The sequence below is a fragment of the Vulpes lagopus genome, chromosome 8, assembly GCF_018345385.1.
Source record: "Vulpes lagopus strain Blue_001 chromosome 8, ASM1834538v1, whole genome shotgun sequence".
Lineage (NCBI taxonomy): Eukaryota > Metazoa > Chordata > Mammalia > Carnivora > Canidae > Vulpes > Vulpes lagopus.
Window position 1 is genome coordinate 69,028,405 of NC_054831.1, and position 26,734 is coordinate 69,055,138.

General features: G+C 37.4%; 1 protein-coding gene across 1 annotated transcript in view; it reads left to right on the forward strand.

Moving 5' to 3' along the window:
• Positions 1–2,521: 2,521 nt before the first annotated feature.
• The window catches only part of CUBN (cubilin), a 258,922-nt gene continuing 234,709 nt past the window's right edge, over positions 2,522–26,734 (forward strand). Inside the window, exons 1-14 of the mRNA XM_041765335.1 lie at positions 2,522–2,794; positions 3,185–3,314; positions 4,220–4,315; positions 4,829–4,867; positions 7,423–7,524; positions 8,189–8,292; positions 13,413–13,539; positions 14,496–14,658; positions 16,918–17,049; positions 17,951–18,046; positions 20,112–20,230; positions 20,424–20,610; positions 21,773–21,885; positions 24,484–24,718. Of these exons, the coding sequence (XP_041621269.1) occupies positions 2,682–2,794; positions 3,185–3,314; positions 4,220–4,315; positions 4,829–4,867; positions 7,423–7,524; positions 8,189–8,292; positions 13,413–13,539; positions 14,496–14,658; positions 16,918–17,049; positions 17,951–18,046; positions 20,112–20,230; positions 20,424–20,610; positions 21,773–21,885; positions 24,484–24,718 (1,756 nt within the window). The 5' untranslated portion in view covers positions 2,522–2,681. The remainder of the gene's footprint in view (positions 2,795–3,184; positions 3,315–4,219; positions 4,316–4,828; positions 4,868–7,422; positions 7,525–8,188; positions 8,293–13,412; positions 13,540–14,495; positions 14,659–16,917; positions 17,050–17,950; positions 18,047–20,111; positions 20,231–20,423; positions 20,611–21,772; positions 21,886–24,483; positions 24,719–26,734) is intronic.

Sequence of the window (26,734 nt, forward strand, 5' to 3'; positions counted from 1 at the left end):
TTTCTTTCTCTTTCTTTTCTTTATTCTTCCTTTCTTTCCTTTCTTTCTTTCTTTCTTTTCTTCCTTTCTTTTCTTTCTCTTTCTTTCTTTTCTTCTTTCTTCTTTCTCTTTCTTTCTTTCTTTCTTTCTTTCTTTCTTTCTTTCTTTCTTCTCTTCTTTCTTTCCTTCTTTTTTTCTAACATGAAGGACAATTAGGAATTGCATGCCTAGATCAGGAGCAAAGAAACGACCTTTACTTTGTTTAATAATATGCACATTTGTCAAACAGGAAAATCCTATAAGACAGGAAGTTCTTTTTGAGACCATGCTAGAGACATTGTCTATTGCACGAAAGGAGTTGCTGAGTACATATTATGTACTTTAGAAAAACATAATCATGAAAACAGTTATGTTCATAGCTCAGAGGGGTGGAATTGTCCCTTGTGTTGGAAGATTCTACTCTGCCTTACTTTGTCCAGTTCTAAGTTAACAAGTATTTCACAATGTCAAGCTTATCCCCCCTTCCCACCCCAAGTTGTTAAGATTTTAAACAGCCTTGGACAGATGTAACTTTAAAGAAATATATTCAACTGGAGATTCCATTTATTGCATTATACCCATTTCTTGAAACATACAACAACATAATAAGAAACTCATTACTCAACCTTAGTATCGCCTCAAGTAAACAGCATCTTGCCAAGTATATTTGTTGCTATGTTTGAGCAAGACGTGTAAAACGGTATTAAATTTCTCCATATCAATGTGGATATTAAGGGTAATTAAGGGTATTAAGGGTAATTTATTTAAGGGTAATTTTATGTCAATACTGAAATTTTAGATGACACTTTCAAGTTTTTATGGTATATTTTCCTAAAATTCTGAAAACAATGAGTCTACATGCAAAGCATCCTTTTATTACTTCAAAGGGTTTCCATAGCAACAAGTTCCTATCCCATCTTTTTAACTCTGGTTTCAATTTTTTTAATCGTAAAATATACATAAGAAAATGTATGATTTTTATCATTTTAAAAACTTATTTATTTATTTATTTATTTATTTATTTATTTAGAGAGCAGAGTGAGGGAAAGAGGGAGAGGGGGAGAGAGATCCCAACCAAGCAGACTGTGTTGAGCATGGAGCCCAACTCAGAGATTGATTTCATGACCCTGAGATCATGACCCAAACTGAAGCCAAGAATTTGCCAATGAACTTAATGAGCTACCCAGGTGCCTCTCATTTAAAAAATTTTTAAAGCTCAATGGCATTACATACATTCTTATTGTGCAAATATCATACTATACATCTCCAGAGCTTATTTCATCTTTCCAAAGTGAAACTCTGTACCCATTAAACAAGAACTCCTCATTCTCCCTTTCCCCATCCCAGGAAAACATCATACTACATTCTGTCTCTGTGAGTTTCATCATTCTAGGTCCTTCATCTAAGTGGAAACATATGGTATTTGTCCTTTTGTGTCTGCCTTGTTTCACTCACCATAATGTCTTCAAGGTTAACCCATGTTGTAGCAGGTGCCAGAATTTCCCTCCATTTTAAGGCTGAACAATATACCACTGTGGGTATGTAACACATTTTGTTTATCCATTCATATCTGTCAATGGACATTGGGATTGCTTCCATATTTTGGCAGTTGTGAGTAATGCTGCTGTGAACATCGTATCTCTTTGAGTCTCCTTTTTTTCAGTTCTTTTGGGTATATACCCAGATGTGGAATTGCTGGATTGCATGATAATTCTGTTTAATTTTTTAGGGAACTGCCATAGTGTTTTGTAGTGGCTGTAACTTTTTACTTTCTCACTGAGAGTGCACAAGGGCTCCAATTTCTCTACATCCTCACCAACACTTGTTATTTTCTTGATTTTGTTTGTTTTGATAGTAGCCATCCTTATGAGTGTGAAGTGGTATCTCATTGTGGTTTTGATTTACATTTCCATAATGAAGAGTAACGTTGAGCATCTTTTCATGTGCTTTTTGGCAGGTTAGCAATTTTACCATTTCTTTGGAAAAATGCCTATTTTCTTTGTCCATTTAAAAACTGGGCTATTTTTTGTTGTTGTTGAGTTGTAGAAGTTCTTTATGTATTCTGAATATTAACCTCTTATCACATATATAATTAGTAAATATTTTCCCCATTCTGCAAGCTTTTGTTCCCTGTGCTTTTGTTGTCATTTCCAAAAAATCATTGCTAAGCCCAATGTCAGGAAGCTTTCCACCCTTTTTCTTCCATGAGTGTTGGCTCCTGTTTTTAGGCATTTGATTCATTTTGAGTTAATTTTTGTATGATGTAAAGTAAGGGTCCAATTTCATTTTTCTGCATGTTGATATCCAGTTTTTCTACTATCATTTGCTGAAAGGTGGCTACTTCTTAAGCAAGGATTGTTATAGTGGATGTTTCCAAAGCAGTTGGTTACCATTTCAAAGGTCAGACAGATAATGATTAAGTTGTGCATCACTTCAAGGTAGATTTTGACCTCTTACAAGTTGAAGAGTACTGAAGATCTAAGATCATTTACATCCCTTGGGAAAGAAAAAATAACACAGCCTTCTAGGGCAAAGAAGAACTGAAAAGTTGCAGGACACTTCACAGGCCAAAGTACATCTGCCTGGTTTGCTTTCTCTGAAATTCCACACTTGGCTGGAGTGGCTTCCCTCTTACCAACACCCTAGGAGGGTTGCTGAGGAGCATGTCCTCACCTTTTCTTTGGAGTTTGATTATTTTGTTGACATTTGCTGAATCAAATGGTGAAGCTGGAGGATTTGAACTGCAGAGACAAAAAAGAAGTATCGACTTTCAACAGTAAGTAGACACATGGATTATTGCTGCTGAGGGCCTAGGGCAGGTGGTCATTAGTTTCCACAAATAGCCAGAAGAGCAAAGGTGTAATTTTTCTTCAAGAAAACAATGATGTTAAAAACAAATAGGGAAAAACTTTTAGGCTGATGTATGGGATTATCTTCCTCTACGTAAGTTATTCACTGACCATTTTGCAAATAAGGCAAATATGCAATTATAGCAGCCATCTCTAGGAAATCTGCAAAGAAAAAGGGGCAGATGAACAGGGAGGGTTTGGTTGAGTTGACCGCAGAGCAAAGGCATATGCAGTCTACAGATACTCAGTTAGAAACTTTGTTGTTTAACAATGACATGTGATAATAATTGATGCATTCTCTGGTTTGACGCCTACAGGCCTCGAATGGCTACAGAGAGGGGAAATTTAGTGTTTCTTGCTGGGTCTGCTCAAAACATTGAATTTAGAACTGGATCTCTGGGAAAAATCAAATTAAATGAGGAAGACCTTGGTGAATGCTTACATCAGGTAATACAATGGAAATATATGGAAGTAATTTTGTGTATTCATATACAGTCATTTAATTCAAGAGGTCTATACAAATCTGTCCCTTATATCTTTAGCCCAGGGAATGTAACTGGAGGTGAGGTAAGTCCTGTGAAGAGCAACGCCCTAGGGCTAGTGATGGGCAGAAGGAGGAATTCTAGTGGGAAATGCCTGATTGTGTGGGCTTATATCCTCTAATCTAGAGATAGGGTCATACTGGGACTCCTTTACAAGAGGAGCTAGAGAAGAGGGGCCAGAGAAATGTTTGGATGGGACCAGTTTACTTGTGCCAGAGAACAGAATTGGCCAATTATTCTCCAGTCGCACTGAGTGTTTTCAGTGTCCATTAATTACTGTATCACACTGGTGTATCAGTCGTAATGTAAGAAGCTAGCATTATTTAGAGCTTCCTATGGGCTATCCAGTGTGCTCAGCACTTGGTGTGCATTATCCCATTGAATCCTCACAACTACCCTACAAGTTTGGCTTTATTATCACCCCATTTGTAAGGGCATTAAGGGAAACACATAGCAGTGCAGCAGCTTACCCAAGGACACCCAGGAAATGGCTGAGCCAAGATTTAAAACCCAAGCAGTCTGATTCCAAGCTAGGCCTCTTAACAAGCACTCTCAACTGTGATGAGAAAAAATGCAAAAGGAAAGTACCTTGATGTTTTGTTCCTGAAAAGGGCAAATAAAATTATGCCATGGCTATGTTAGTCCAATGTTTACTATATACATGGTATTGTTTTGATCTCTACAATAATGGGCAAGACTTTAGTGCTTCAAATAGACCAGTACTCAACTTCAGAAAATTTTGCATGGATAACATACACATGACTTTTTCACTGGCTTTCTCCTCCTCCTCCTTTTCCTTTTTGAAATTAGATCCAGAAAAACAAAGATGATATTACAGATTTAAAAAGGAGTGCAGTCAATGTGCCTCAAAATATTTCAAGTCAAATCCATCAGCTTAATTCTAAGGTAAGTCTGACATCTGCATCATCAGCGCAAATGGGCTCTTTTAATATAATTTTGTAAGTAACTGTTTTGCAGAAGACATACCAGCTTTTGGTCCTCTTTAGAAATTTAGCATTGTGATGATGAACTTTTCAGTTTGATGACACAAGTCTAATAGGGGACGGGCAGAAGGTTGTAATGCTGTGACAAGAGCTCATTGCATAAGTAGGTCTTGTCCAGGTTCTGATAGAACCTTCTTATTGGTGAAGTTGATGAATCACTGTCATTTATGAAAATTCCCAGAATTGTGTGCAGAAAAGCAATGAGTCAACTTATCAATGGGTTGCATTTCCTTTTTTAAAAAATTCCTTTAAAAAAATCTATATGATAGAAGGGAGTAGGAAGGAAGAGAAATGAGGAAGGAAAAAGCAATAAAAAAGGAATTAACAGACAAAGCAAGGAGGGTGTTAGGAAAATATGCCAAAGAACAATATCGCATGTGAAAAGCTAACTGATATTCTCTTCCCTACTGCTCAGCTTGTGGATCTGGAGAGAAAATTTCAAAGCTTACAGCAGGTAGGTCCCATAACTACTACTTGTCTGACATCTTTCACTGAAAATACACTAGAAGTATGGATGGAGCTGGCATTCTTATCTTAAGGTAGATGAATGATCCATATCAAGGACTTTTGCTTTTTCCCATAATTTAATTCTCCACATGGTTTATGCTTCCCAGGACACAGATGAGGAATCTGAGTTTCAGATAAAGTAACCAGCCCCGGGTCACTGGGCCTGTGAAGCATGTGGGCATGTGAAGCCTTTTGACTCTGAGTTCAGAGGTTCACACCCTCCTCCTCTGACATTGTTACTCTTTGCCTGTGTTATACAGGCTTAACCTGTTAGCTAGTGACACCCCAACTTGCTGATTCTGGCATGTAGGAGTGAGTATTGAAAGACCATGCATTGGGGCACCTGGGTGACTCAGCTGGTTGAGCCAATTTGATTTTGGCTCAGGTCATGATCTTGGGATCCTGGGATCCAGCCCCACATCAGGCTCCAAGCTCAGTGGGGGAGTCTACTTGGGGATTCTTTCCCTTGTCCTCTGCCTCTCCCCTACCTTTCTAAAAGAAGGAAGGAGGGAAGGAAGGAAGGAAGGAAGGAAGGAAGGAAGGAAGGAAGGAAGGAAGGAAGAAAGAAAGGAAGCCAAGCCATGCTACTTCTCTAACATTAAACTCAGATGCTGGGGGTATTCACAAAATATTTCAAATTTCCTTAAAAGTACATTTACTGGTAATGAAATCTGAGCAGTTTCTTAGAGTAAACCTTCCATAATTTTACAAGTACATGCTTATAAACCTGTCCTTGTAATGTTAGACTTCTTATCTGTTTTGAGGTTGACTGGTGTTAAAATTTTCATGGAAGCTATAACCTTTTACCCAGAGAAATAAACAGAATGTCCCCATATTAAAAATTTTGAATAAAAGTTAGGAGATTCCAAGTTAAGAATCCCTGTTCTAATATTCTGGATCTATTGTGATTATGCCTCCAGTGTGGTCCTCTTTTTTGATGCTTTAAACTTAATGAGCAAGTTCATGTATGCATTCCTTTTCCTGACTTTAATAGTAAATTGTTCCTCAGTTTTTATCTTTTCTGTGGAGTAGTTGAATGAAGGAAAACAAGCAAGGAATTATACCTCCGGAGCAAGACACTATACTTTAGCTTCCAGTCTCCTAGAGTGCTTCATTCTTGCTACCAAAGGTCAAAAACTGGAGTCCACAGACAAATGACCTCAGACTTCCCCTCAGCACACCCCCAGGAAGAAATTTAAAATGATTTTTGGATATAAGTGCTTTTTATGCATTCCAATGGGAAGTGCTCTCTGGGTACTATAGCTACCATGGTTCCCCAATGTCTTCCTCCCCACTGCTTACTGATTCCACTTTCTGTTGGGCCTCCACAGGCTTCCATGTTTTAAAGCCTCAGACAATGTTGCTTTTGTATGCCAGAAACTTCCAGTGAGTTTGTGGTCAATTTCTATAATAGTGTCCTCTGACGAACAGTACTATTTGTGGTAATGGCACAAAGATATATGGATTATGGAAGAAAACAGAGTCCAGAAAGAGACCCCTACATGCATGATCACCTCACTTGACAAAAGAGAGAGATGGGTTTGGCAATAAATGGTGCTTAGTCAGTTGGCTACCCTCTGGCTCTGTTTCATCTGTAAAATGATGGGAACAGACATGAGTTTCTCTCTGAGTCACTGGATAAGAAAAGAATGCAATGAATAATTTGTCCTATTTTAATTCTTTGAAATTTTATTTTTCAGCCCTATTTTAACTCTTAAAATAGAGAATTACTATAATTAGGCAAAGTTAATAAAATAGCTTTTCTTGTATAACCACTCGTCCTCTGTAAAGAGCTTTTCTGCCCCCAAAGGCATTACAAAGCTTATGAGATTGGAACTAGTCGCTGACATATGGTAAGATTCCCCAGGTTGTGTAGACAAAGGCAGGTCTGTTCATGACTCTGATCTGAAAAGTAGTCACGTGAGCACAAGAGTGGAGGGTGTATCTAAGCCCACATTTCAAACAAAGGGACTTACTTGGAGTGAAAAGAGTTCAGTCATCTTAACCCACGGGAGGAGGGGTGGCAGTAAAAGATGATCAGATTTCAAATGCTTATCTGGAGGTACCAAAGAGAATAGCAGCAAAAGAACCGAATTCCCATTTTGTTTTCTTAGTACAGTCGGAATGTCCATTATTATTCCCAACTTGAAATCTTTACTCTTGTCCAGCAGCATATATTTCTCAGGTGAACAATGCTTTTCCAAAGAATAGAGTGAGCATCTTCTCCCCTTGTGCCTCGTTCCATCCTGGTTAAATGCTTGTAAATAGGGAAGGAAAATGCATAGGGCATAGGACTGATAATGTGAAACACTTTGTTTTTATCATGAAAGAGTTGATCTGAAGAACTTAAGTAATTGATCTAAAATCTGGAGGATGACCTTCTCCTGCCTAGGAGTAAAATGTAGTTCCACATGAACACCTATAGTGAAATATGCTTTTTTTTTTTTTTTGCTGTCTGCTGAAAGCTCACTGGTCTTGCTGACTGTCCTGTCTTTGTTTCAGACAGTTGACAAAAAGGTTTGCAGTAGCAACCCCTGCCAAAATGGGGGAACCTGCCTCAATCTCCATGATTCCTTTTTCTGTATCTGTCCCTCACAATGGAAGGTAAGTCACTTGGTCTTTGGTTAAAAATGACAATGAGTCAGCATCAGTGGTTTCTTTGGATTCATTCAGATGTATTAAATTCCCCCATCCAAAGTTTCTAGGATTCTGCGGTCTCCCAAATCAGAATGAATTACACCATGTATGCCAAAATCCAAACAATGGTGAAGATGACTACATAGCCCACTGAACACTAAGCCATCAGAAGGAAGGGTTCACTTGCCTGTATAATGATATGGAAGGGCATGACATTTAGGCTAGCATGAATTTAAGTTGTTCAGCACTGAAAGTACTAAATGAATCTTAGAGCTATGTAAATTTTCTTGCCCTTTTCTATTAATGGTGAAAATGTTTCTGACATGTGCATTAAAAAAAATTAAGTGACTATTCCCAGGCATAGCCTTATAGTAACATGAGGATTTGTTAGTATAAGGATTCTTCTTGTGTGATTGGCATGATTTTACCAAGAGCTCTGTGGCTCCCTTAGGCCAAATGTGAGTTCAAGAGGAAGGATAACTGGATACTAGTTTTAGCATTATTGTGATTATATCTCCCTTGACTGAAGTCTTCTCTACTGTGCATATATCCTTGAATATATCATATAAATATTGGCCCCAGATGCTTCTGTGACCTGGGGCACCTGACTTTGTTCTTTGCATGAATTCAGGGCCCTCTGTGCTCAGTTGATGTGAATGAATGTCAGATTTACTCAGGAACACCCTTGGGCTGCCAGAATGGAGCCACATGTGAAAATACAGAAGGGAGTTACAGGTAATGTTTTTCTTTCTTTTCTTTTCTCTTTCCTTTCCTTTTCCCTCCTCTTCCCTTCTCTTCTCTTCTCTTCTCTTCTCTTCTCTTCTCTTCTCTTCTCTTCTCTTCTCTTCTCTTCTCTTCTCTTCTCTTCGTTCTTCTCTTATCTCCCCATTTTTGGTTGGTCTCCTATATTGTGTGATTCTTAAAAGGTAGAAATGGTGATTCTGTTGTAACATGAACAAATCCTTTCAATACACAGGGGTATAATCTCACTGGAGTAAAGAGCAATTATTTGCTTTCTTACTAATGTCTCTGCTATCTTATTCTCCCATTCCCTTGTAACAATATCCATTCTATTCTTTCCAGCAAAACCGAGTGCAATAATTTCGTTATTTCCTTGTCATCTGTTAACACACTGTTTTCTCAAAAAGCAGTCACAATCCTTTTCTCTTTCATTTAATTGATCCTTTTGTTCTTTTGATCTGATCTTAAAAATTTTTGCTCACTCCAAGTCATAAAGTGAATTCATTCAAACTTCTGATAGATATTTTAATGAGCTTTGTCCATTGTGCAAAAAAACCCAAAATCAATCACCTCTGACTTAAATTAAGTATTATGTTATTAAAGAGACTTTTGCTTCCAGGACTTTGTTTCTCATTTTAATGAACTCCCTGATCCTTGTCTGCTTTTATGAGCATTTGAGCTTCAGCTAGATCCAAAATGCAGGTCTAATCTTTCATTCCCTTGAAAGCACTATCTCCCGATCTCTGTTTATGGGCACTTATCAATGAGACTTGCTGCTCAGAGATACTGGAGGAAAATGAGTCCTAGAGTTAGTACTTTCCTGCCTTCCTGATATCGAGATCGAGGAATGTCCTGGAGATTAGATCTCTCACCTGGTGTTCCTTTATCATCACTGCCCTCCAGGCCTTGAAACCCAACAGAATAACAAAGATATGCAGCAGGTGGGATAAGACCCAAAGACCAAGCCAAAATTGATTTTTTCTCCCCCCAGCACATTACTTTTACTCCTGCAAAATGGAAAAGAAAAAAAATCTATTTTTTTTTAACTATTTGCTGCATGTCAAGGATTAGAGTTCCTTTTCTAGGTAGAATCATGAGAGAGAAAGAGAAAGAACCATTTTTATTTGTTGGGAGCTGCCCAAATGGCAGATTCAACTTCATATGAGAAATATTGAATTCTCTTTTGTACCTTCCTGTAAAAACAAAAACAAAAACAAAAAACAAACAAACAAAAAAACCCAAGGGCTCATTGTGCTGACTCTGGAAATGGTTTTGGTTTCAATAGATTTTCTGGAGGACAGCTAAGGACAAACATTTAAATCTATTTTTTCTCTCTGGATAAGAGGATAATTTATGTAGCCCCATGAATTCCAATTGATGTCTGTGAACTAAATATTCTCATTTAGGCATTTGATGGAGACTTTTTGGAGGAATAACAGAAAATAGAAAAATGTACATGAACATAAGACTAAATGCTTGCTTTGTGGAATCTGTGAAATGAAACAGAGAACATTTAGGTACTTTCTTGTGTTCCATTAATAATGTGAGATTAAATGCTCGTTAATCAGTAGCTTCCCTGAGGCTGGAAACCCCTTCAGGAAACTTCCATGGACATTCGTTAAAGGAAAATGAGCCAATGTTGAATAATCTGGACCTGCAGAAATGTGGTCACAGGAACAGGTTTGCTCTGGGTTTGAGGCCTCCCTCAGTCTCTACCTCTTGGAACCCGTTACTTGGGAAAACAAAGGAGTCTTTATTTAAAGGGATTAATGATTCCTAATTATAGAGACCTTTGAAAGATAAAGCACTGGCAGATACTAATTAATTGGAAGCCCTGTTTCATAGGAAACTTTCTGGGAAAAAATTTTTTCTCAGTAATGAAACTAGAGCAAGGAGACCATTGTCTGTTTCCACTGATTCCTGTGGCTGGAGGTCTTGCTCCTAACTGCTTCACACAGCCAGCAGATAATATTTTGCCACTTCCTGATGCTGTTATTGCCTCTTTAGTCTGAAGAATTGATGCATCTTGTTCTCCTGCTTACTTTGGATTTAAGACAGACCTTATGATGCAAATTTGCTATATGTAGATGGTGGATACTTAGGGCTCAGATCTACAAGCTTTCTAGAAACAAAAGTTGAGTTCGTTGTTTGTTTTTCTCCAAGAGCACAATGATGGTTCACATATTTTTTTCATTTCTTTCCACTGTCATCACTGGTGGGTTTTAAAACATGCAGAACGTGAGCGATGAGGTCAATCTGGTTTCAGCTCAGTGGTAGTTAGGTATTAAGCTTATTACCTGTTTCAGTCAGTTATGTTAATATTGAACCATGGACTCTAACAGAAGTTAAACTATGACTATGAAAGTGTATTTGACCACTTTTCAATTGCCAAATGCACCTGCAGGGTTTTTGAACACTGAAAAGCCCAGTTTTGTTCTGCCAGAACCAAACTAGCAATCCTAAATCATTACAAAGCTGACTTCTGCAGGGAGGTATATAATTCATCACTCTTTTTCTTTAAAGGACATATCCAGATGCCTTGAGAATATATTTTTGTATGTAAACACTGTTAGGTTAAAAAGACACATAAAAATGAAAAGTCTTTGGGGTGGCTGACTGGCTTAGTGGGAGGAGCATGTGGCTCTTCATCTTGCAGTCATGAGTTTGAGCCCCACGTTTGGTGTAGAGATTATTTAAATAAATAAAAAATAAAAAAGTAAAGTCTTCAACTAACTACCTTTCAGAATATGGAAATGTGATGTAGATAAACATTTGTGGAAGAGTAACACCGACCTAGGTTTTAATTCATCTTCTGCCAATTTCTCATTTTGTGGCCTTGGGCAATGTGAGCCTTGCAGTAAAATGGGATTAATGCTTGCCTTTGAGGATCCTAGCAAGGAAGCTGATGGTATACTTGACTGCCTTCCTCCTTCTGTCTTCTCACAATAAGCTACATTTATATGAAATAAGTATACTTTGTAGTTCTTTAGAGAAAAGTGTAGGATGAAAATTCACTCATCTCTAAGTGAGAAGGAGGAGAGAGAGAGAATTTAACTGCAGGTCCATGCACCAGATTCTCCTCTCAAATCTTAAAGTCATTTTCCAGTAGTAAAGCACTTATGATAAGAGAAGCACAATTTCCTGAGCACTTCCTACCGGAAAATGTCTTGAGACCCCAAGGTGAAAATAGTACTCATAGATAGGCACTATTATTTTATAAGAAATGGAGGCAGAGGGAGTTATTACATTGCCTAAAGTGAACAGTTAATAGTATTATCAGGATTTAAACCTGAGCAGTCTTGTCCCATGGGGTATTGAATACTCAGACCTCTTATACATGATAGGTTCAGAAAGTAGTAAAGTTGGCTTAAAGATTAAAAAAATCTTTTTGATGAGTGGAAGTGGTGGTAAAATAAACTTTTAGCAAGGAAGCTACCTGGATCAAATGCTCAAATATGTATATGAAATAGTGTAGAATTCTATAGTCTCCAAAAGTCTAATGAAAGAATATTCTGTGTAAGGATGAGAGAGTAAGGAGGAAAGGGACAAGGGTATGAGAGGGAGAGTATGGAAAAAGAGAGATGAGAGGAATAGAACTAGTTATGGATAGGGAATAAATAGTTGAAAACATTTTTAAAAGTTTAATCATCTATTGCTATTAGTCTGTGATCTTGTCTTAATAAGAAAGGCAACCTTGAAATGATCATGAGTGTAATATATTAATGAACAGATTTTACACAATTATATATTGATGTCAAAAATTGCACGGGACATAATTATACCAAAAAGCATTCATTTATCTGAAATTCAGATTTAACTGGGTGTCCTGTGTTTTTATTCACCAAGTCTGGCAACTCTACTTGTTAAGTGGCTGAATGGTACCATATTCTTACTCTCCTTCTCTGGCCACACTCAGTGATCTCTTCCTCAGAACCCACTGAAAGGTGCTATCCCAGCAATTGTTTCTGGCTCTCCATGGGTACAAGTTCTGTGCCCAGAGCGTGGTTCTTGATGCTTCTCAAATAGCCAGACTCTCCTTCCTCACAATGTCAATTACATATTTGTTTTCATCTTTGGGCATCAGCTGATGTTGTTCCTTAGCAAGGACTGTTAAAAGAGCTTCTTTACCTTATAGTATGGCCCCTTTCCAGAACACTCAGGAAGTAGTTCATGGCCATGCAGGTCCTCCCTCTTCCTTGTCTCTGACCCTTGTTCTTGATGGTCAGCTTTTTCTGTGAGGGCCAATGCTGCTCAAGGCAGGCAAATGGTGACCTCTGGGCCTGGCTCTCCACTCCAGGAGAAGTGCTCAAACATGTGAAGATAAATAAGCTTAGGCTCTGTGACCCTTCCACCTCCTTCCCCGCCCCAGATTGCCATTCTCATAGCTTCCACATTCCCTCTGAAGCTGCAGCACAGATAGAAAGCTAACTCAGCAATTTTAAGGATTACAATAGTTTAAAACAACTTTGTTTATGTGATTATTGTTGAACTGAAACTTTCTCATAACCAAACACCCACTGCAAGTTTGGGCATTATGTAAAATTGCATTTGTGAGTTAAAATGTGGCTATGAAAGAAATGTTTCTGTGTTAACCGCATCTCTTATGGATAGAACTATTGCCCTTTGCAATATGATAATTATTGTATTCTCTGAGATGTCACTATACCATTGCTTGTGGGGTTATACAATCCCAGAGAGCGTTTGGGAATTTATCAGCTCAGTCAAGGTCATCTGTGCTTACTGGTGGGTCTAGTCAGAGGGACAATGAATGGACTTGATCTCTCCCTTTACCAACCTGAATGAACTCAATCCCCTTTAGTTTATGGATACCTGACCTTTGAAAGTGCCGTTTGATGACCTGATACCAGAAGAATTTATGGCGATAGTCTTGCCCAGATAGTAAGTTGTACCCCTCTCATACTATATTTGAGAGATAACACATTTACTCAGTCCACTGCTTGAAGCAGAGCAGAGTGAATCTGGTTTCTGGTTTATGATTCCACGTGAATATCACTGACTTACAGTTGGAATTATTATTTTTTAAATTAATGCTAAGAAACAGGCACTTGCTCTGATGCACAAGCCCTAACACTCTGCTCGTGTGTAACCAACAGTTGTCTCTGCTCACCTGAGACACACGGCCGCCAGTGTGCATCCAAATATGATGACTGTGAAGGGGGCTCCAAGGCGCTGTGTGTCCATGGCATCTGTGAGGATCTAGTCCGAGTGAAGGCTGATGAGGTGAGTCCCTCCCAGAATGTGGCTCCTTGGAGGGAGTCATGGTCATTCATTCCTCCTCCCGCATGTCTGTGTGTGAGCACAGCTCTGGCACAGCTGCAGGGAGGAAGCTGGGCACAGGTGAAGAAAAAGATGAGAGCTTTTCATAAATAAACAGAAAACTGGACTCAGAGGTGATATCATTACAGAAATTACTACCATTTTTATTATTCCTTCATAAATCTGCAAGACATAACTTTCTCTTGGCCTTGTGGGTTATAACAGTGATGAGACATGGGAACACCAAAGGCCCGTTCTTGGTGGCAGCATGGTGTTCTAAGGAATCTGGATTGTTCCTGGCCCGGGAGCACCTTTGAATGCTGCAGATTCTAAGCCACTTCCCTGAGTGCTCCCTGGGCTTTGGATCCTGACAACCTTGACTCCTGACCTTCAAGATCATCCAGCCCTGGCCTGCTCGGCCTTGTATGAGAGCTTTGGGTCTTTATTTTTAGTTCTATTTTTTTTTTTTCCTACTCATGTGATGGAAAATGGTTCCCTTCCAGTGATGGTGGGAGGAGGGAGTGGGTGGGAGGGGAAGGAGAGACTTTCAAAAAGGAAACAAACAGAATGGATTTTCCAAGGTCTGTGTCTCCATGGGTGTTTTTCCCTCTAAAAACATAGCAGGCTGAGTGGATTGACTTTAATTATATTGACTTACAGTTCTTGATTGTTGTTGCTCTTTCCCTGGCATCTTTGGGGCAAATTATAGGTTTTCCTTACTCTGAAATAAAGATGTTTCTCTTTTCTGCATGGTCTGGTCTAAATGCTTAATCATATGGGAAGAAAAAGAGAAGCCACTCAATTGGGCTTATGGAAATGAATGCTGGAGGATAAACAGTTGGGGGCTTGGTGAGATTTTCAAAGGCTTTTCTTGCTCATTTTCTTGATTGCCTTGATTCACACTGTTGTCATCCTCCCAGCCCAAGTACAACTGCATCTGCGATGCTGGGTGGACATCCCCACTGAACAGCTCAGCCTGCGTGCTGGACATAGACGAGTGCAATCTCCAGCATGCACCATGTTCACCTCTTGTGCAGTGCTTCAACACACAAGGTTCTTTCTACTGTGGGGCCTGCCCGACAGGTATGTGGACTCATCCACGCCCGGCCAGGGCAGGTGCCAGAATAGATTTCCTTCCACTGCCAAGAGATAAGTAGACTGTTCTCAGGAAGCATTCCGATCTCATTTCATGTCCTATTTCACTAACTCCTACTGCAGACCATCCTCTTGCTGTAATAATTCACCAACAGAAATCAGAGGGCCAGGGTCAAGTACTGGGGGCAGGGTCAAACACCCAATTGCTATGACCGTCAGGTGACTTGGATTTGCTCTAGCCCTACCTTCCTTACTAGCCAGATGTTTACAAACTTGGGCAGATTATTTCACCTCTTAGTGTCACCTCTGGAGTCCAGTTGTTCTCACCTGGGTGTGTCATTGGAAGACCCTGTGATCTTGCTGTAAATAGGGATGTCCAGCTCCAGCCTCAGACCCACAGAGACTAAACCTCCAGGTCAGGTCACATGCCACATCACTGAAGACAGGCTCTAGGGTTGAGTCTATACTTCATCTCTCTCTCTGTATGAGATCATCATTATGCATTCAATGCATATTTGTAGATTGCCTACTATGGGCAAAGCACTGTGCTGGGTGCACTGGTCAGCAATTAACCAGACCTCAGAGAGTCTACAAGGCCCACTGGCACTCCTTGTGTGTGGTTGGAAGGTGGAGCATATAAGAATATAATTCTTTTATGGAAATCTCATTGAGAGACTGTTCTAGGCCATTTTTAATTCTTGCAACTATGACAAAATCAAGAAATGTTAGGAATTAGTATTATTCTCACTTTAAAGTATAAGAACATGGAGCTTGGAGAAGGTAAATAACTTGCCTAAGGTCACATAACTTATAAGCAGTCAGGATTCAAACCCCGGTCTGCCTGACTGCTGATATGAGCTGGGCGGCTGAATACTTCATTGTTCTGTCTTGTCAAAGGAACCCACACACCTGTTATTTCCTCTAGTGACTTTTGGTTTAGTGACTTTTTCACATTATGTGCTCAGATCTCATAGAAATCTGTAGAAAGAAATTGAAAAAAAAACACATAAAGGCTTTTTCCTTCTAGGTTTTCAGGGGCAAATAAAATTTACAAATAACCACATTCTTGAAGGTAATTTGCCAGGGACACTCTTTAAAACCTAGAAATCAGAAAAATAAATTGTTCGAGCTATATTGAGCTTTTATCATGGAGGAAAAAAAAGCGAAACAAAAGCTTTTTTGTTTTCCTGTTAATCACCTTATTTTTTCCTGCATATCAAAATAACACATGCTGCCTATTAAGTATAAAGAAAGTATAAAAATATGAAAATAAAATACCGATAGTCTTATTGCTCAGAGGACCATCATGGACATCAGGGCATAGTTCCTTTCAGCTCTCTTCTGCACATTCTTCACCCACAAATAGTATAATTTTCATAGGTAGATTTTTAGAAGGGGACTCCACCTAGATGAAAGAAATGAATATTTTTTAAAATTTAGAAGGTTTAAAATATTCTTATGATAATTTTAATCATTTGAATAAGATAATAAAACTCACTATTACAATTGATTTCAACAGAAATATTAGACTAAAATGCTCCTCCTTCTTCACCTTCAACCATACCTCCTAATGAGACCACTGTTAGCAATTGTCCTCTTTTCTTCTTCCTTTTCCTTCACTCACACAAATACATCGACACATACACAAATAAAAAAAAAAAAATTCTTGACCCCAATTGGGATCATATTCTGCATATTATTCTAAAATTTTATGTTATTAGTTAAAGTGTATATGGGAAAATTTTTTTAATATATGTATATGTGCATGTCATTAAAAATAGTTTTTAGTATTCAGTGGTATAGATGAGTCTTAATATATTCAGCCAAACTGCTAAAGATCATTGAGAGTTGTTGCTTTTGTTTCCCCATTACACAACTCCACCATAGACATCTGCTTGCCTACATCTGTAGATACAGGCAGTTTCTATCTCTGTATAAAAAGTTTTAAGAAGTGAAACTGTTAGTCAAAAGGTACATATTTTAAAAATATTAATGAATACTGCTAGATCTCTTTCCAGATAGATTTCACTAATTGAAATTCTGACTAAAAGTATGTGAATATGTCATTTGCCCACCTCTTTGCCAGAATTTAAAACAGTTTTTGCCAACCTGAGGAGTAGAGTCTACCTCATTTTAATCTGTAGTTAATTATAGTGAGGCAGGTTTTTATGTATCTTGGGTGATTTGCATTTCTTTGTTGATAACTTGTTTATAGAGCTAACTTTTCAAATCTTCTGATCTTTCTAGGCTGGCAAGGAAATGGATATAGTTGCCAAGATATCGATGAATGCGAGATAAATAATGGTGGTTGTTCTGTGGTTCCACCTGTCATGTGTGTGAATACACTTGGGTCTTACCACTGTCAAGCGTGTCCACCAGGTGCAACACCTAATTTCCTGACAACCTTATTTTATTTTTTTCAGGGATGGGGAGGAAAGGTAGAGGGAGAGGGAGAGGGAGAGAGAGAGTCTTAAATAGGCTCCACACTCAGTGCCAAATGCAATGTGGGACTCGAACTCACAACCTTGAGATCATAACCTGAGCTGAAATCAAAGGTCAGGCACTTAACCACCAGAGCCACCCAGGCACCCCACTTGTGCTCCATTTTAAATATGATTCTGTCTAAGGAGATATACTGAGTAGTGCCAAAAGTTTTATTTAACTTACGGATTCAGAGCATGTTAGTTAAGCTATATTATGAAAAGCGATAAAAAATATTTTAATATCAATGGAAAACAAACTTTTTGTAAAGACTTTATTTATTTGAGAGACAGAGACAGAGAGACAGAGACAGAGATAGTGACTGAGCACAAGCAGGGAGGGGTGGGAGAAGCAGGCTCCCTGCTCAGCAGGGTCAATCCCAGGACCCTGGGATCATGACCTGAGCCAAAGGCAGATGCTTACCTGACTGAACCACCCAGGTGCCCCCAAAACAACTAACCCTTACAAATTGTGAAACAGCCTGTGGAGATAATGCAGAATTTGAAAAATTTTCTTTGTGCATCACAGGCCTACAGTTCCATTGTTTCCCAAAATACAATGTACCCATGAGATGTTTTTGTCATTAGAAACAACCCAGAACATTGTTTATGCAATCAGGTTCCCAACTCTTATCCTTTTTCTTAATGATAGGAATTTGTATATGACACTTCACATTTATCTTTTCTGTTCTGATGATAGAAGATCTCTGGTTGGCCTGGTTCATGTTATTTGGTTTTCAGACTGGGATTCTTCAATATACTTTATGTTGTTTGTTAAGCCCTGCTCTTGCTGTTATCAGGGTACCAAGGCGATGGCAGAGTGTGCACAGTCATCGATATCTGCTCAGTCAATAATGGAGGCTGCCACCCAGAAGCATCATGCTCCTCAGTTCTAGGTGATGACTCTCTCTCTGATTGGGGGTAATTTAATATGACCCTCTAATACAAATCAACATTTAGAAACAAAATCCTTTATCCTCAAAATTCTTATTTTGATCTTCAAACCAAAAGGGAATTTAAAACTATACATTTGGTTTTTTTAATGTAGAAGACTGTGCTCTTCTCTGGTCTGGTCTAATATAGCAATTATTTCCCAAGATAATCAAGCCAGCTAATTAATTTATGACTGTATTCAAGCAAACAGGAAGGAGAAAGGGAGGAAGAACCACCTGTCAACTCCTTTGAGCAATCACCTGTCAACTCCCCTATGTCATTGGCCAGGACTGAACCCTGTTGCTAACCCTGGCTGCAAGGGAGACTGGAAAATGTAGTTTATTTCAGGTGCTCATGCCACCAGTTAAAATAAGGAATTCACTACTAAAGAAGGGAAAAATGGATCTAGGGTGATAACCAACAGTGTCTACAATGCTGTGTAAGAAAAATTTCACCTCCTATGGTTTAAAAAATGTATATTGCTAAATTTTCCCCCAGAAAGGCATCAATTTATACTCATCAACAGTGTGTAAGGGTATACATGTATCCCATCCTTGACAATAATAGATACTATTGTTATTTTTCAACTTTGGTCAATTTTTTTTAAATTTATTTATGATAGTCACACAGAGAGAGAGAGAGAGAGAGAGAAGCAGAGACACAGGCAGAGGGAGAAACAGGCTCCATGCACCGGGAGCCCGATGTGGGATTCGATCCCGGGTCTCCAGGATCGCGCCCTGGGCCAAAGGCAGGCGCCAAACCGCTGCGCCACCCAGGGATCCCTTTGGTCAATTTTATAGGCAAAAATTGCCTTCTCATTATTTTAATTTTGACTAAATCAAAATTCCTTTTTGATTACTAATAATTAATACATTTTACATATTTACTGACTTTATTTTTTCTATTTGTTCATGTCCTTTGTTCATCTACTTTCTTATTGATTTGTAAAATTTCATTACATACTAAGGATATTATCTCTTATTGTGTCTTATGCTTTACATGTATTTTCCCTGGCATATTGTTTTTATTTCAATTTTGTAGTGGTATTTTCTATTTAGAAGTTTAAAATTTCTCTGTAGTCAAAAAGATACATCTTTTCTTGTAGGATTTTCTGGTCTTGGAATTAGGCCTTTCCTACTGAACTCTAAAAAGAGTCCAGTGTTTGCTCTTTTGTCCTCTCATTTATTTTTAAAATTAAGATCTTTTATGTTTTGGGGATTTACTTTTATATATGGCATCCAATAGACATTTATCTTGATATTTTTGTTCAAATACGTGTTCTGACTTCATTTATTGAATAATATATCATATCTCTTGGTATTTGCAAATAGCACTTTTATTTTTACTGACTTGTGATAAATATATGCACATATGTAAAAGAATACTTATGTGTAAATATGATGTGTATAATATATATGTATATATATAGAGAGAACTTATATATATGTGTCTACTTGTGACTATCAATTGTTTATTAAATAACAGCATACTGAAGTGGTTCGAAACATGGATTCTAGAAAAATACTGCATGGATTTTGATCTTCTCCTTGGCTCCACAATATTCTAGCTATGCATCCTTAGTTAAGCACTTAATTTTTCTGTGTTTTGTACTCATCTATAAATGTGGATTAAAATAATACCTATTTATAGTCAATATGGGTATACTGCTTGCAACAGATAACATCTTCACAAGCATACTCTTTTTGCTGTCAACCTCTCCATGAGAAACTCTCCTTTTCCCTGGTGTACCTCACATTTGTACACAACTCAGGACTATGGCATATGAACTGACAGCACCAGTGTCAATTTGTATAAAAACTATTAGAAATGTGTAATGCCTTTCTAATTTTTAAGATAAAAAATAGAAAAAGATTCTGATATTTTCTCTTTATGCCTGGCATTTCTGCCCCAAGAGAAGTGCTGATTTGACTTTGGCAATGTCTTAGCTAGAAAGCAGAACCTGAGTTTTGTTACTGGGTCTGAATCCAGGAGATCTGTATTTATGTTTCTATTTTGATTTCTCAACAGGTTCGTTACCTCTCTGCACTTGTCTCCCGGGGTATACTGGAAATGGTTATGGGCCAAATGGATGTGCGCAACTCAGTGATATTTGCCTGAGCCACCCCTGTTTAAATGGCCAGTGCATTGTGAGTCCTTTAACCTTTTTTACTTAGCAATTAACATTTAAATGAATTATTACAAGTTAGGCTATCATAAGATGTTTGTGGCTCAAAACCTGCTGCCTACATCATGCAACACTACTTTTCTTTGTTATTTGAGTTGATTCATGTTTATAGTCTGTTCATTTGTTTTATGGTGATTATGTTTTTCTTTCCTTAGGAAACAGTCTCTGGTTATCTTTGTAAGTGTGAACCAGGTTGGGCTGGCATCAACTGTACAGAAAATATAAATGAGTGTCTCAGCAACCCCTGCTTTAATGGAGGAACTTGTGTTGATGGTGTTAATGCCTTTAGTTGTGAATGCACACGTTTCTGGACTGGATTCCTCTGTCAGATTCCCCAACAAGGTATGCTAAGTATTTCTTCTATCACAGATACTCACAGCCTTGGAAGGATCATCCCCCAATGAGTCTTGCTGCAGATTCTTCTACTTTCTTGTCTAGTTACTCCAATACTTACAACTAAGTCTTTCCTTGAAGCAGTAGTATAGTATTTACAAAGTAAATATCTATCTCAATTTAAGCCAGAAGAACCTTCCTTCAAAGGAAGAATTAAATTAGTATTTGCCATTTTTATTTTGTCCATTCTGAAAACAAAATATGCTAAGGTATTATAGTTCTCTAAGGGAGAGTTTTCTCTACTTCAGCCATTTTACTTTCCTATAATATTATACTAAATCATGTCACCCTCCTACTCTAGATCAAGTAGTCACTTCCTATTGCCCATTAAATAAAGATTGGGACTGTTATTCAATTATTCTGTATAACTAGGCCTTACCCTATCCAATTAATCTTATTTTTTACTAGTTCCCTAATAATTCTCCCTTTCCAAGTCAGACATCTTAACACCTGACCCCATGTACCACCATGCTGTGTTGCTTTATTTGGGATACTTTTCTCCCCAGACTTCTCCAAATTCTTTCTTTGCTTCACATCCAAATGTATCTGTCCCACAGGAGTACTTCACCTTCAAGCCTCAATCTCTTTCATCAAGCCTCTTCTGATTACTTCAGCCCTTTCCTATAATTCTTGATTCTGAATCAGTATATTTATTGAGACTTTACTATGTGTTTAAACTCTGAGAGGTGCTGTGGAGAAATAAGCATGAAATACTATCTCCACATATTATCTGTTCATCTTCTGGTTGAGGAGAAGAGTCTAATACAAAATGGCAGAGTAGAGGCAAGAACTAAAGATCAGAACTAAGTTGTGTGAGGTCAAGTCAAGTGCTATGGAGGCAGAGAGAATAGGAACCAGGGTAAACAAAAAGAGGCAGGGGAGGTTCATTGTGGGGACAACAGGATATCAAGTGGACTTCAGACAAGAGGTGTGACTTAGGTGGATATCCAAGGGAAAAGGGGCTAGGGAGAAGAAAGAGAGTGGCAGGGCATTTGTCTCCAGTGTTAATTACTCAGACCTCTCTAATATTTCAGCAGCAGAGTTAGAGTTGCCTGGCCTCTTCCTTTTCTGAGTCTCTGTAAAGCAGAATTCATCTTCTTTCCCTTTGTAGTTTGTGGAGGGTCCCTCTCGGGGATGGATGGAAGCTTCAGCTATATGAGCCCTGATGTTGGTTATGTCCATGATGTCAACTGCTTCTGGGTTATCCGAACTGAAGATAGAAAGGTAAATGTAACATCTCCTGCCCAAATTTGCATCTCATTTATATACCTGAATATGTAATATGTGCATATATTACATAAAATACAGATAGTGGTAATCCAACTATCATATATTGAGGACCTGCTAGGTGTCAGGTTTTGGGCTAGGTATTTTATGCACCTTTCTCAAAACTTACACTAACTCTTTGAAATAAGTGGTGGTATCCTCAGTCTGTAGATGAGATAATGGAAACCAAGATAAGCTAAGTAATTTTTTAAAAACACTTTTTAGCTGATAGTTAGACTAGTTGGATTTCAAAGTCAAGTTTGTCTGATTCCAAAGTCTGTGCTTTTGTCCAGTATGGATAATTCAATGCAAGGATTGGCTGACTGCAAGCCAGGAATTTGTAAAGTTGTGTTGTTCCTGAGACAGTTGTGTTTGAAGATGACCATTCAGTGTTCTGTTGGTTATTATACAAAATGGGGACAACTACAAAGATGGTTTTCTCATCAGAGCTGTCTTTGGGCCATTGCTCTCTGCCAATTGCTTGATATACACTGTGTCATTGTTATTCTCATTTTATGTCAGAGGAAAGGGAGCTGGAGCAGCTGAGGAATTTGTCCAGGGTTACATGGTTTGTAAGTGGCATGCAGTGACTCAAGACCAGGACATTGAACTCCAATGACTCTGAACTGAGACATGAACACTTCAAGTTAAGATATGACTCTGAGGTTTTTAGAGCTTTTATCCCTAGCATTAATTACTCAGACTTTTCCAAATATTTATTTCTCAACCAACTCCTAGGCTCATTAAAATGAAGTTTGTATGTCTGAATAGATAAGGTTTTCCCTTGGAATTCTGTGAGCTTTTTCCAGCAAACTAATGTTACAGGGGTCATTGTACAATGGTCACAACACATTTTTTTCCCTTGAGATGCAAGGATTCTTTGGGGCCTGGTGACCCCACAATAGCATAAACTCCAAAATCAATTTCACAGTGGGTATGTTATGTGAATTTCCTTCCTCCCATTTAGCATGCGTGAATTCTGTTTCCTGACATTGAAAACCCTTTACTTTCAAGAACAGTCATTTTATGAAAAAATTTTAATACTTTTTTTTATTGATTTGTAAAAGTAAAAATTCATGTTTTTCTTGATTATTTTGATTTTATATGTTCTTATCTTCACAATTTACATAATTTGTAAATTGATTAACAGTCGAAATTTTATAGAAATCAGGATAGTTCAGTTCATGAACATTTATTTGATTTTTATTGAAATTGCTTCAAGGACAAAAATGATGCAATGTTGGGTAACAGATCTTAAAAATTCCCTAGCATAGAATTTCAAAAATACCCTGTTATCCTTTCTCATTAGCTAAATGCTGTTGTGGTTTTAGATCATAATGGAAATCAAATTCAACAAACTCTTTTAGTAGTTTGGCTCTCTTAAGTAATGTTATCCATATAAATCCTTTTTTATTTTTTAAATTTTATTAATTATGTTATTTATTATTTTATTAATTATATTATTATGTTTAAGTTTGTAATTTTAATGTTTTAACTTAGAAATGAATTTTTATATTTATTCTCTTCTACTTGTATGCTCAGAACTCTTTAGATTACTTTTTCCTTCTTCTCCATTCTTGATATCACTCATCTGTTAATGATAGCCAACCATTGAGGACTTGCTGACCTTACACACATATACACCATGCCTACTTAGTCTATAACCTGAGGTTATCAATCTGTTAGTATCTTATTGAGAGGTTCAGAGAACCCCCAGGAATCAGCATCTCTGGGGATCAGTGAACATTTGTGTGTATGCTACACACTACAGGTTATTCAGGTGATCAGGGTATAAATCCTTGTGAATGGTAATATAAATTAGTAATGTTTAATTCAAGTACACTTTTCAAACCAGTGTATTTTACTAGTATAGAAGCATTGTCAGCTATGCACTTGAAGTGCCTTTGTTTAATGGACTTGACAGTTTGATGCAATCTAGGTAAATATATCACATTAACTCCTCAGTAACAACTCAATAGATAGGAAGTTTCAGTTATGCAAGATGAGTAAGTTCTAGAGATCTGTTATACAACATAATGCCTATAGTTAACGGTATGGTATTGTGCACTTCAACATTTGTTAAGACAGTGGAACTCATGTTGCATTCTTACCACTAAAAGAAAAAAAGAAAAAGAGACACAAGGAAACTCTATGAGGTGTTGGATATGCCTATTTACATTGATTGTGGTAATGACATTATAGGTGTTGGCATATCTTCAAAAACTCATCAAATCGCACACATTTAATATGTGCAGTTCTTTGTATACAAATTATACCTCAATAAAGCTGTTAAAAATAATTTCATTAACATTAAGATTTTGGATATGTTTTGATATTAGCTAAGGCCTAAGCAATTAACACAAGTTCTTGAATATGTAGAATTGTCATTTGTATTTGTGGATAATTGGGAGAAATTATAGATATATCTCTTGAAAGGTAACTTAATATGAATGTGTCCTAATTAAGTGGGAGAAATACTTTAGAGTTAACATTATGTTAATTAATTTCATGTTAATGGAAATGAAAAATAATGTATTGTGACCTCTACATTTTTAGGTATTGCGTATCACTTTCACCTTTTTCCAGTTAGAATCAGTGAACAATTGTCCACATGAGTTTCTTCAGATTCATGATGGAGATTCCTCTGCAGCACTTCAACTTGGAAGATTCTGTGGCTCTGTTCTCCCTCATGAACTCCTCAGTAGTAACAATGCTCTCTATTTTCATCTCTATTCTGAACATTTCAGAAGTGGGAGAGGCTTTACAATAAGATGGGAAACACAGCAACCAGGTATGTGAACATGAAAAATAATCAAGCAAAATCTTGAGATTATTAAGTTTTCTTGATTAATATTAGACTTGTGGATCACATTAAATGTTTTGAGGTCCAGGGATTATATCATACTTTTACAATTCTTTGAAAATCATATAAATCTAAAATGAATTATAAATCTAAAATGGGGCAGCCCGGGTGGCTTAGTGGTTTAGCACCACCTTCAGCCAGGCTGTGATCCTGGAGACCTGGGATCGAGTTCCATGTCAGGCTCCCTGCATGCAGCCTGCTTCTCCCTCGGCCTGTGTCTTTGCCTCTCTCTCTCTCTCTCTCTCTCTGTATCTCTCATGAGTAATTAAATAAAATCTTTAAAAAATAATAAATCTAAAATGAATTCCATTTAGTGTTCAGAGATAATAAAATTTAGATGAATAAAAAAGATTAAAAACCATGAGTCTTGATGGGTCCTTTATGAAATTACCAAACAGCATTCTTAGAAACTTTACTAGTAAATTACTATAGGAATGTTGTTGATGACATTGTATTTATATTAAAAAATATAAGCAGATAATAACATATGATCATATTTTCTCATTGAAAAAAAGCATACAATACGCACTGGTTTGTAGTTTGCTTTTTCACTTGATATATTCTAGAGACTACTCCAGAACTAGAGTATAGTGTACATTACATAGATATATCATTCATTGTCTATTCAGTCAGTACTTTCTTGATGCATATTTGGCTTGTTTCCAGTCTTTTGGAATTCCAAATTGTACTGCAACAAAGTCCTTGTGAATTTGTCTTATTGTATTTTTGCTAATGTATCTTTGGGATAGATTTCTAACAGTATGATTACTTGATCAAAAAATAAATGCCTATGTTTTTGCTAGACATTATTGTTTTCAATATTCTGGATATGTATCATTCTGAAAGGCAAGAAATGGTATCTTAGCAAGGTTTTTAATTTGTATGTCCCTTGTTATGAGTGAGGCTGAACATCTTTTCAAAGGATAAAGGACAGTTGAATTTTTACTAGTGAACTCTTTGTTTATGTCTCTATTTTTTAGAACCTCTTCATATATTAGGGATATTAATTCTTTGTATTATATATTAAATTTTTTCCCAGATCACCATTAACATTTTACTCTGCTTATGGCATTATAAATCTTTGTACATATGATACTTTAACCACTAACTTTTAGGAAACTTCCCCTGAGCAACTAAGATGTTTTCTTATTAGGAACAGTGAGAATCATGTAACTAATTTGATTCATTTTTTGCCGTGGCACCAAGACTTGACTAAGTAACCTGCATAGCTGTGTAAATCGTATATCTTGCATATCTGAAATGTCACCTTATTTTATTTTTTTCTGATTTATATTAACTGCAGTCTAGATTTTTATTTAGCATCTCTTTTTCAATTTTATAGTATTTCTTTTTAAAATTTTGTATTTAGATTCTAGTTAGTTAACGTACAGTGCGATATTGACTTCTGAAGTAGAATTCAGTGATTCATCACTTACATACAATACCCAGTGTTCATCACAACCAATGCCCTCCTTAATACCCATCACCCATTTAGCCCATCACCCACCCACCTTCCTCTATCAACCCACAGTTTGTTCTTGATCATTAAGAATCTCTTATGATTTGTTTCCCTCTCTCTTCCTTCCTCTCATATGTTCATCTATTTTGTTTCTTAAATTCCACATAGAAGTGAAATTATAAGGTATTTGTCTTTTTCTGACTGACTTATTTCATTTAGCGTAATATATTCTAGTTCTACCCATGTCATTGCAAATGGTGAGATTTCATTCTTTTGGATGTCTGAGTAATATTCCATATCTTGTTTGCTGAAAGACATGAGGTAACAGAAGTTCCAGAAATTTTTAAGAGTTAAAAAGAAACTTTTAAGAACCAGAACTTTTAAAAAGTTACACAGAAATGAATTTCCTTTAAAGTGAAAAAAATAGGGGATGCCTGAGTGGCTCAGTGGTTTAGCACCTGCCTTTGGCCCAGGGTGTGATCCTG